The sequence below is a fragment of the Anopheles merus genome, chromosome X (assembly GCF_017562075.2).
Source record: "Anopheles merus strain MAF chromosome X, AmerM5.1, whole genome shotgun sequence".
NCBI classification, from domain to species: domain Eukaryota; kingdom Metazoa; phylum Arthropoda; class Insecta; order Diptera; family Culicidae; genus Anopheles; species Anopheles merus.
The window spans coordinates 4,437,831-4,449,055 of record NC_054081.1 but is presented as its reverse complement, the minus strand read 5'-3'; the positions used below and the strand labels follow the sequence as shown (position 1 = coordinate 4,449,055).

The window sequence follows — 11,225 nt, the reverse complement described above, 5'->3', positions numbered from 1 at the left end:
TGTGTTTTGTTGAATGTTATGTCCAGTGCTGCAAAATGTCATGAGCATCACGAGATGTTCACCAATGAAAACAATCAACATATCCGTGGTAGCTTGATGCTCATTGCTGATACTCGATGAATATGCGTCATGACATGCCGAACACGAAATGCGAGTGCTTAAGTCAACCGCGATACTCTGACTCACAAGCTAAGCTTAACGCCGTCACAAGCATAATCATGACTTTTTCTGATTGTTAACAATGCTGCCAAATACCACCGTTACAGTCACCAACAGTCATGACTGAAACGAAGCTCAAATCAGCTCACGTACACAACTGAGATGATCAGGGGATGAGACTCAAACAGTTGATGGATTAATCACATATTCGATGACATTTTGTTTAGCACTCAACTCTTGATCACTCACTTGGTTATGACATTTTCTACCAATGATAATCAGCGTGTGGTCTCAAGCAGCAAAATGAACATGCTTTCTCGCTCTGTCAGGTTTGATTGTCTCTCGGGTCACACAGAGCGAGAAAACATGCTCAATTTGTTTCTTGCAACCACTCCGATAACTATCGGGATGATAACCGACTGAAAATGTCGCGACCAAGTGACTGACCAAGTGTTGGTTGCACACAATGTCACCAAGCATGTGATGGTCGCACCAACTGTTTGAGTCTCACCTCTGATCATCACAGTAGAGCTGGTGATGCTGACAAGAATTTGATTCAGCCAGAATTTGTCACAACTATGTCAGTGACATATTGGAGAATTGATGACAGCAAAAAAAAAAGACATGACATAATGACTGACCAAGCGTTGTGTCGCAAAAATGTCACGAAGCATACATTGATCACACCAATCATTTTGAGTATCACCTCTGATCACTATTGAGTACGTGACGATGACATGAATTTTGTTCCAGTCAGATTTTTTCATGACATTGACAGTGACCTTTTGCAGCACTGGTTTTGAGTGTCCGAAACGGGAAAGCGATTCCATTAAAAAAAAAAAAAAACTCTAAAAATCCTCATCGCTCAGGTCCACCTTGGCGCTCCGGTTGATGGTGGAGCTTTCGCGGGGCATTTTAGCCAAGCTTTCGTCCTCGTCGTCATCGGTGCGGAGGCTGCCATCGATCACTGGTGGGGGAGGGGAAAGAAAAGAAATGCATACGTTCACCACCAACTCCAGTAGCCCTTGTTCTTCACCCGCTGCCCTGCACACACTTACATCGATTGCCGCCCATCTCGAGCTCGCTTTCCGACTCCTCCGAGCTCATCGAGCTGTCGAGCGGTCCCAGCTCGTCCTCGATGCTGCCGATCATCTTCGACCGCTCCTTGCCGCTCGGCGAGGCGCCCTCGATGCGCGACCGGAACCGGGTCGACCCGCGGTGATCCCGGTTCAGCAGCTCGCTGCGCAGCACGCGCCGATCCGTCCGCAGCTTCACGTCGTCCCGCTCGTCAAAGTCGTCCTCCTCCTCGTTCTCGTCCTCTGACTCGATCAGCCCCTCGGGCAGGATCGTCATGCTGCTGTCGGCGATCCGCGCGACCGGCGACGTCGGCGTGGGCGTCCGATTCTTGCTGATCAGCTGCGACCGCAGCGCGTCGACGCACCGGATCCGCACGATGTACTGCTCGTACAGGGCCTTCAGCTCCTGCTCGAGCTTCTCGAACTCCTCCAGGTAGGCGGGCCGCACCTTCTGCAGCGCCTGGAGCCGCTGGCGCGACCGCTCCAGCTCGGACGCTTTGCGCGCGCTCTTGGCCGCGAGGTTCGCGTTGTCCGCCCGCAGCCCGTCGAGCGCGGCCCGGGCGCTGGCGAGCCGGGACTGCAGCGACCCGATCGCACCCTTGATGATCTTCTCCGTGGCACCGAGCTCGAGCGAGCGGGTCGACTGCACGTTCCGCACCTCCCGGTTGAGCAGCTCCTTCTGCAGCAGATCGTACAGGGCGGCCCCGCGGTTCGTCAGCTCGGACGACAGGCCGCGCACCTTCTTCAGATCGTCGAGCTTGTCCGACAGGTCGATCTCGACGTGCGACTTGATCAGCTCCTCCTCCTGCCCGGTCACCTTGGGCGAGGAGAGCAGCAGGGCCGTCACCTTCAGCAGCTCCTTGGCCGCTGCCACCGAGCTCGCGTACAGCTTGCGCGGGTTCACCTTGATGCTGGACCGCGTCACGAGGAACTCGGTCGCCGACCGGACGAACTGGATGCGCTCCTGCTCGGTGCGGGTTCCGCCCGCCAGCACCAGGTTCGGCTCGAGCCGGTTGATCAGCCACTGCAGCACGTCCGAGTACGCTTTGAAGCTTTCCGGCCCACCGTACGGTGTGCTGAGCACGGAGATCGGTATGCTATTCGGGTAGCCGAGAAGCTTCAGCTGCTCCGCCAGATCTGGGGAAACAATCGAGAGCGAAAAAAAACGGTTAGCTTCGGGTTGGGGGAGGGCTGCCCCGGCGACACCAACCTCGTACATCCCGGAACGCCATTATTGATTTGTCCGCACTGGCCGAGGGTTGCGATGGAGCTGACCCTGCGATGGTCGGTGTGTTGCCAGCCTCAAGTTACCATGGTGACCATGCTAGGACGGGGAATGGAAAAACAAACACACCAGCTAATGCGCATATTGCTGCCACCAAATAGCGATTTAGGCATTTTTGAACACTTCAGCGAGTAGTTTGAGGTGAACGTTCGTAAAATTTGTTTGGAAAGTAAAAAAGGTAAACACAAATCAAGCCGACGGTTGCATTGGAGCGCATACAAGCGGTTGCAGCAACGAACCCGCTACTATAGCTCGGCACATGCAAGCTTACGTGCAAGCTCCCGCTAGACAAAAACCGGTTTTCGCGAGCTCGCCAACGCTCCAAATCGGTGGGATTCGACTGTCAAGCACCAAAGCAAAAACATGCAGCACATAGAAACATTGTAGTAAAAATAAGAAGAAAAAATCAAATTCATTTCATTTAAAAACAAGAAGCCAGAATTTTGTTAACTTTATCTGTCCCTTTTTGCTCCGCTTTTCATTTTTCCTATCCGTTTCGATTGTTTTCATTCGCAAAGTGCCTAGAGATGGGTTCTCGGCAGCACAACCATGGTTCCGCTCCGGTTCCGGCTAGATAGATTCCGGTTCCGACTGTAGAGAAATGGTACCATCTGGAATCATGGGAATCGCAGTCGGACGATATAAATTTTAGGTTACGTTTTAGCAAAAAAAAAAAGACTAATTTTCTTTGTTTTTTGGCAACTTCACCTTGTCCTATTAGAACACCTTGGTGCGGAGCAATCCGGATCAATTTGCTTCAGTCCGGATAATCATTATGGATGAGTTCAGATGAGTCCGGATGGGTCTGAATGATTCTGAACGAGTCCGGTAGAGTCCAAGCGAGTAGTTTAGGTTGACATTTCAATTGCTAATTCCCAAAATGACTGTCCATTATCGTGTATACAATTCTTGATGAGTTCATTGGACTGATTCGGAATGATCTGTATCTATCCGGAATTCGGAGTCGAAGCATACCCAATTGTTATTTTCAAGCACGAATAATCGGAAATTCGAGCAAATTCCCTTAAACTGGAGCCTTAAACTTCCCTTAAACTGCACCAGTTTAAGGGAATTTAGAAAAAGGCCTTTAAAATCTACTGTAATGCGGCAAATCCATTGTTTTCTTCTAGATTCGCTCGGTAATGATGTTTCCTATCGTTATAGTTGGTCATTTAGCTATTTTATACTTAAATAATTTCGATTTTTTATAAAAAAAGTCACACAAAATTTGCTTTTGTTTTTAATAAAAAAAAATATCAAAGCTACGAATGTAAAATGAGCTCGGCGGCATCGTCAATCGATAGAAGAAAGTCTACCCAAGTGCCACAAATCCACTAAACGACCACTAAACGGCTTCTAAACGACTCAAGTTCTCTACCTAAACGGAATATAGAAAGACTTCGTTTAGCAGACGCCAAACGACTCATGCATTCTAAAAATAGCAAAAAAGCTGGTGGCGCTATCTGTTGGTGGGATACCCCAACCAGTTGAGCTTCATCGCTTGGAGGAGAGCTTTCTCATTTCCTCTGTACTGTTGTATGGTTTCGCATTGAAGTTATGCATCGCTAGAACTAGAACGGCGATACGATTGTTTAAATACTAAACTCCAACGGAAACCACCAGCACTGAAGCAACCCAAGTGCCACAAATCCACTAAACGACCACTAAACGGCTTCTAAACGACTCAAGTTCTCTACCTAAACGGAATATAGAAAGACTTCGTTTAGCAGACGCCAAACGACTCATGCATTCTAAAAATAGCAAAAAAGCTGGTGGCGCTATCTGTTGGTGGGATACCCCAACCAGTTGAGCTTCATCGCTTGGAGGAGAGCTTTCTCATTTCCTCTGTACTGTTGTATGGTTTCGCATTGAAGTTATGCATCGCTAGAACTAGAACGGCGATACGATTGTTTAAATACTAAACTCCAACGGAAACCACCAGTACTGAAGCAAGTGAGATTTGAGTAATGGTCGTTGGTGTTGATACCCACGTATCTGACCACACGACCATTCATATAGATTTTTGCTCAGAAAGTTAGAAGGCTATATAGGTCATTATAAGATGAAACTTGTCGAAACACATTGCAAGAAAAGGATAGCAATATAATGATGAGTTGTAATACGCCATCTATTGATCAAACCAATGAAGCTGTGAAGCTTTCATTTTTTTCCTATGGATATTCAATTTTCCAGTCGTTTAAGCTTAATCTGTGGCGCTTGGGAAGTGAGATTTGAGCAATGGTCATTGGTGTTGATACCCACGTATCTAACCACACGACCATTTATATAGATTTTTGCTCAGAAAGTTAGAAGGCTATATAGGTCATAATAAAATGCAACTTGTCGAAACACATTGCAAGAAAAGGATAGCAATATAATGATGAGTTGTAATACGCCATCTATTGATCAAACCAATGAAGCTGTGGAGCTTTCATTTTTTTTCTATGGATATTCAATTTTCCAGTCGTTTAAGCTTAATCTGTGGCGCTTGGGTAATTTACGAACACACCAAATATTGGCGCTTTCAACACACTTCATCACACACAAATCTACAATTTCAAGCGTATCGAGTACTTATCGAGCAGATATGGGAAAACAATTTCGACCAAATGTTACTTGGGTGACGTGCATAGTTTTGAAGATGTATAGGATTTGACATAGCGACTTCTGCTGGATAAAGAACCCACACGTCAAGAGGCGGTTAGTCAAAATTCTCTGTATTCCACCATCTGGTCTCAACATCCTTGACCGTTCCCACGATACATTTTCCAACAATTAAAATTCATACCACTAGAATGACATGTCTAATGTGGTACTATGCGCCATCGATACAAATTATAGAACTATACGATTCATACATTTCCAAATATGGAGGTTCTCAAACTATTTTCGGAGTCGATTACGATTTCGGAGACGATTCCGATTCTGGAGCCAATTCCGGAAAGTTTATCTGGATTTACATCACCGGTATTCGATTTCCCATCACCACGCTAGGCCAACTAGAGAGTGACGTACATGTCAAACCACGCTGGCTGTCACCGTTCGCGCGCGCTATGTACGTACCTGGGCGTTCTCAGCAATCGCTCGGGGCTGCAGCAAGGCAGCTTGGCATTTTCGGGGAGCCCCCACGAAAGTTTTTGTTTTCCCTCGTACGGTACAACGCCAGCTCCAGGTGGTGGGTGAAACAACAGTCCGCTTCGGCAGGATCAGCAATCAACGCACGCGAAAGAAGGTGTGCAGCTGTGCGTGTAAAAAGCCCGGCCGCAACGCAAAAGGTAAGTTCGGTGGTGATACGGTGCCAAGAAAGTGTTGAAAAGAAACCCATTCTCCCCGAGAGGGGCTGCTTTGCTCGTCCGTCAACCCACTCTTGATGCAGCGCAGGAAATGGGCAGTGTGGAGGGAGGTGTGTAGAGCGGCCGTGTCGGGTGCAGTTTCGCCTTTTGTGCCTACACACCTTTGCCCTGCGAGATTGCGGCACTGTGTGAAGCAATCGTCCCCGTACTGGCTGTGCAGTGGTGGCCGCTTGTATTGCCATCGGAAAAGGCCCCGTCGGTCCGTGGGAGACTTTTCCGGTTTGTCCCCGCCTGCAACAAACGCTGCGTAAGCGATAGGGAAATTAATAGAAAAGTGTTGCAACATTCTTGCAACAGTAGAAAAAAACATGCTGATGTGTTGACGCACGCGTGTGTAAGTGTGTGTGTGTGTGTGGAGTGCATTTCCCGCTTGGTGGGGGTTTCTGGAACCAAAACATGTTCGCCCCGTTTGAACATTCTGGAATGTTATAGCCAAAAATCTAATTATCACTCCGTCAAAAGCGGGGAAAACACGTTCGTGTCAAGCGCCAATAGGTTTGATCGTTTGCTACACTGTTTAAAACATATTTTTAGGGCCCTATCTCACCCCCCCCCCCCCCCACACCCACATCCGTCCAGCTCTCCAGCATACGGTCGGCAACGGAGCGCGCAATTATTTACCGCTATTTATAGCTCTAACCAGCCCCAGTTAAGGATAGTAAGGTCACGAGCAGCGCCACGCAACCCGGGCACGGACCGCAGGCAAATAATCCTCCCGGGAGCACCACTTCCCTTCGGTGGCAGGATCACGCAAACGTTTACAGGTGACAGGAAGCGCCACGCGAAGAAAATTAATGCTGGAGGTGCGCGTCACCAGCGCCTTTAAGCACCGATGCCAAACAAGGTGCATTCGGCAAACACGTCTTACGCACGGTGTGCGCGGCTGCCTGCCCGCCGGCAGTAACCTTAGCCATGCTGCGTATGCGCGTGCGATACTTCCGGTTTCGGCTGTTTTTTATTCATTTGTTTGCGTTGCCCTGCCACCGGTCGGGTACCGCGATGACTAACTGCCTAGCGGAACCCGTTGGTTCATGGCCATAGATGAATGTTGAGTGCGAACCTCGGCTGGGTTCATACACTGACTCATACCGCACACGGCCTGCTGTGCGGCTGAATCGATGTACTACCGAAACGATTTGCTGGAAGTATAGCGCGGTAACGGGGCTGACTGGCGCGGGTGTAGACTTAGCTGTTGCTCGTAATTATCTCGTTTTAAGATTGCATTTGATGCATTGGGTTTGTTGTATCTGAAGCCTGTTGCAGCCAGATGACTCGACCTGAGATTGCTTACTTACAATAACGGAGAACATTTTCTATCGCTAGTTACCATATATAGTAAGTGGCAAAGCACGTGAACAGCGCCATCATAAGTGGTAGTACGTTATTTTAATGAAGAGTTTATCGCATTTTATTGGTCAATGTATTAAAAGCAGGCACCGTTTTGATTCAAATTACAATTCAAATTCAAAGTCCGGACGTTTATCTTATTTTTTCAATTGATTTGCTTCATATCCAGTCCACAGGCTGTCTCGAATATGAATTGTACCGTTCGTAACATAAAATATGAGCCTACATCTTGTGGCAATTGCATGATTGTTTGCAATATTTGAACTTAAACTATTGGAAACAATATTCCGTAATTTGAACCAATAAGATCGTCTGAAATCCTTTAAAAGTTACTTTTTTTATTAAACTAATTTCGAGTTAAAATATTGTGCAGCCGGTTCAACAGTTCCACACGGATTTAAGTTTTTAAGATTATTTAAAAAGAAAAAGAAGCAAATCTTTACTTACCAACGTTCGAAAAAAAAAGAAGCTTGCCCAAACTAGTTCCGATCCGACTCTGATAATTTCGGAACCGACTCCGAATGGTAGTCATCCAAAGTCGTCTGGAGTCTACCGGAGTCGTCCGGAGTAGCTCGGAGTCGTCTGGAGTCGTCTGGAGTCGTCCGGAGTCATCCGGAGTCATCCGGAGTCCCTCGGAGTAGGAGTCTTCTGGAGTCATCCGGAGTCTTCTGGAGTCATCCGGAGTCATCCGGAGTCGCTCGGAATATGAGTCTACTGGAGTCATCCGGAGTCGTCCGGAGTCATCCGGAGTCGCTCGGAATATGAGTCTACTGGAGTCATCCGGAGTCACTCGGAATATGAGTCTTCTGGAGTCATCCGGAGTCGTCCGTAGTCATCCGGAGTCCCTCGAGTAGGAGTCTTCCTGAGTCATGCGAAGTTCTCAAGAATCGTCCGGAGTCTGAGTCATCCAAAGTCTTCCAGAGTCCTCCGGAGTTATCCACAGTCCTCCGGAGTTATCCACAGTCGTCCGGAGTTGGAGTCATTCGTAGTCTTCCGAAGTCTTCCGGAGTCGTCTACAGTCATCCAGAGTCTTCCAAAATAATCCGGAGTCTTCCGAAGTCTGCCAGAGTCATCCGGAGTTCGAGTTTTCAGTAGTCTTCCAAAGTCATCTAGAGTCATCCAGAGTCATCCGGAGTCATCCAGAATTATCCGGAGTCATTCGGAGTCGGAGTAGTCTGGAGACGGGTGTTTTCAACTCCAGCCGAACCCGTATGACTGTGGACCACTCTGCACGACTTCGGATGACTCCGGGCGAAACTAGTGATTCTGATTTTGCCGGAGTCGGAATCGGACTAACAATAGCCGGAGTAGGATCAGATTCGTGAATGCGGTCCAGAGATCACATCACTAGCACAAACTATCAGTAAAGTTTTGTTTTAGTATGAACAATTAACACTATGCCCTAGACGGAACCGATAAATTGCTCCACTTTAATTTAAACACGCTCTACATACACGCTTGCTTGTATCGATAAGAAGGTAACTGCAATAACTTGCCTTTTGATAACAAGCTGGCTATACTGAGCTAATCGTTCGCGAGTATGTAGCGTATGAAAATGAAGAATATTGCTCTGCATGGATCTAAAATTGATGGATTTAATGAAGTACAAACAATACTTTTGCTACATTGCGATTTAATTGCACTGTAAATGTGTGCCAAATTTAGTTTAACAATAATGTTAAATTATGTACCTTTCTGTTTCTCATTCCAGTTGACACCATCACTAACCCGCTGCAGTTAACAAAACCGTCCGAGCAAGTAGAGCAAGCAAATAGATGCAACGAACGAACGTAGCGCCCAGACAGTAAACACGAACGCGGAAGGTTTCTTTCTTTTTCTCTGGCGCGCCGAATTAACGTTATTTTAACGTTCTCCTTCGACGTAAAAAAAACCACGACAAGCAATTAAAAGGCAAACAACGATGCCGGAAAGTGGACCCGTGTACCAGCCGACGACGGTCTCGTTCGAGGCCCGCCCGAGCGCGGGCGGACTGCTGGCCCAAACTACGGCCGTCTCGTCGATGAAGATGCTGCGCAAACCGGCCATCCAGGTGTCGATACTGGTGTTCGGCTTGATCATGTTTGCCACAGGTGAGAGGACGCCAAGCTTCCGCAAACCTTGTTTTTAATTGACCGCTCTTTTTTTTTATTTTTGTTCGGCAGGAATCGCACTGGTTGCTAGCGGCTCGGCAGACTACTCCGATGCGGAGCAGCACCCGGAAATCAACCCGGAGGGCAAGGTGCAGGAGGAGCGCATCGACGTCGGGCTGATCGTGACCGGGGCAATCATCACGCTGTTCGGAATCGTTTTCCTCGGTAGCGTACCGTTTTTCACTGCAGCAACGCGACCAAAAAACGCAACCAATCTGCATCACTTACCTAATTTGTATATTTTGTTTCTTTTTTCTTTTTTTGCAGGACTTTACGTGAAGGTGGCGGACTGGCGCCGCAGCTGCGTCTGCCCGTGCGTGCTGTCGAAAAAGCAGGGCCTGGCCCGGCAGCTGCAGGGCAACGGGGGCGGCCAGATACTGGCGCTCAACCCGAGCACCGACCCGCTGGTGTCGCACACGCAGTACGCGCCGGTGTCGGAGATACCGACGCGCCAGGAGGACGAGGAGCGGCGGAACCTGATGCCGGACAGCAAGGACTCGTGCATGAGCAGCGCGGAGGAGTCGGACCGGATGCTCGATACGGATCCGCGGATTGTGCTCCGGCCGATCGGGAGCACGCTGGAGGATGCCTAAAACACAGCGAGGGGCACAAGGGTAGGCCGACCACTACAAAACACCGATGATAGAGATGGGCCGATAGAGAGAGAGAGAGAGAAAGAGAGATAGGGAGAGGACGATCTAGAGGCGATGTGGTGGGGGTAGGGCGACGGAGTAGAAAGCCTAGAGCAAGCCACGAGAAGTGTGGTAAGTGAATTTTGGAAGTGTGTGTGTGTGTGGTTGTGTGCTATTGTATTATGAATAGGTAAATGGGGGAAAAACGGGGAAAGGAAAGGCGTTAAAGGCTGCATTCCCTCCCAGGTTGCCCTTGCATTCGTTCATTCCCCGGCCCACGCTCGTGAGCATGATTTTTTTTTTTTGTTATTATGCACGCAAAAGATTTTGTTGCAAACAGTTACATCATCTAATGCCCACACACACACACACACACTGCATATGTGTGCACACAGAGCATCACGGAGTTTAGTCGAATTTAGGATACAATTCGTAAGAAAGAAAAAAAAAGCATTCATTAATGTGCATTTGCCAGCTACATCCATTCTTGAAAAAAAAACACAAAAGTATTGCTTTAGTATGTAATAACAAACTGGGCGCTATTTTCGAACTCACGGTGGCTAGTCGCGCTCGTGCAAAGCGGTTGCAGGTTATAGTATTTGCTTTTTTTTGAATATCATTATTTATACGCGGTGGAGCAGCTATAGGAATAGTACCTAGACATATCTTCCTTATCTTTTTTTTTTTTTTTCGATTAAAGAAAGCGATGTGTGCGCTTTTTTTCCTCTCACACACACAGCACGTTCCAACATTCTGTTCGTCTAAGCGAACAGTTAAGCGACTGTTAGGTATGGTAACAATTCTCTCTCTTTCTCCCTCTCTTTTTTTTGCACTGGACTACATTTACATTTAAGAAAGCGGCAGCACGCGCAAGAGAGAAGCAACTTAATCAAGCAAAACAAAAGAAGAAGAAAAACGATGTACCTTAACCGCACTCTCTCTCACTCATACTTACGTTTTCGTACTTTAATTTAGCAGCATGCCGTAGTTAGCCTTCGTTTTCGTCTCTCTACACACACCGTGCGAATGCGCATCCGTGTACGCTTTTGTGTTGGCAGGGACAGGGCAGCTCCTCCAGCTCCAGCCGAACATTTTCCAAAAGGAAGAAGGAACCGTCCAAGAGTGCGCACTGGCGCAAATGCAGGCGCTTTTTTTTTTTATTTACCACAGGCCAACATTGAATCCCTCCAGCCGAGGTAGAACACACACACACACAGGTGTGT

General features: G+C 47.9%; 1 protein-coding gene across 1 annotated transcript; it reads right to left on the bottom strand.

The window, feature by feature from the left end:
- Nucleotides 1-65: 65 nt before the first annotated feature.
- Nucleotides 66-2,736, bottom strand: LOC121590778 (clusterin-associated protein 1). The gene is made up of 3 exons (XM_041910767.1): nucleotides 2,446-2,736; nucleotides 1,218-2,372; nucleotides 66-1,126 (listed from the first exon to the last, which is right to left on the bottom strand). The coding sequence occupies exons 1-3, from the start codon at nucleotides 2,465-2,467 to the stop codon at nucleotides 1,008-1,010; spliced, it is 1,296 nt and encodes a 431-aa protein (XP_041766701.1). The 5' UTR covers nucleotides 2,468-2,736; the 3' UTR covers nucleotides 66-1,007.
- Between the last annotated feature and the right edge of the window lie 8,489 nt (nucleotides 2,737-11,225).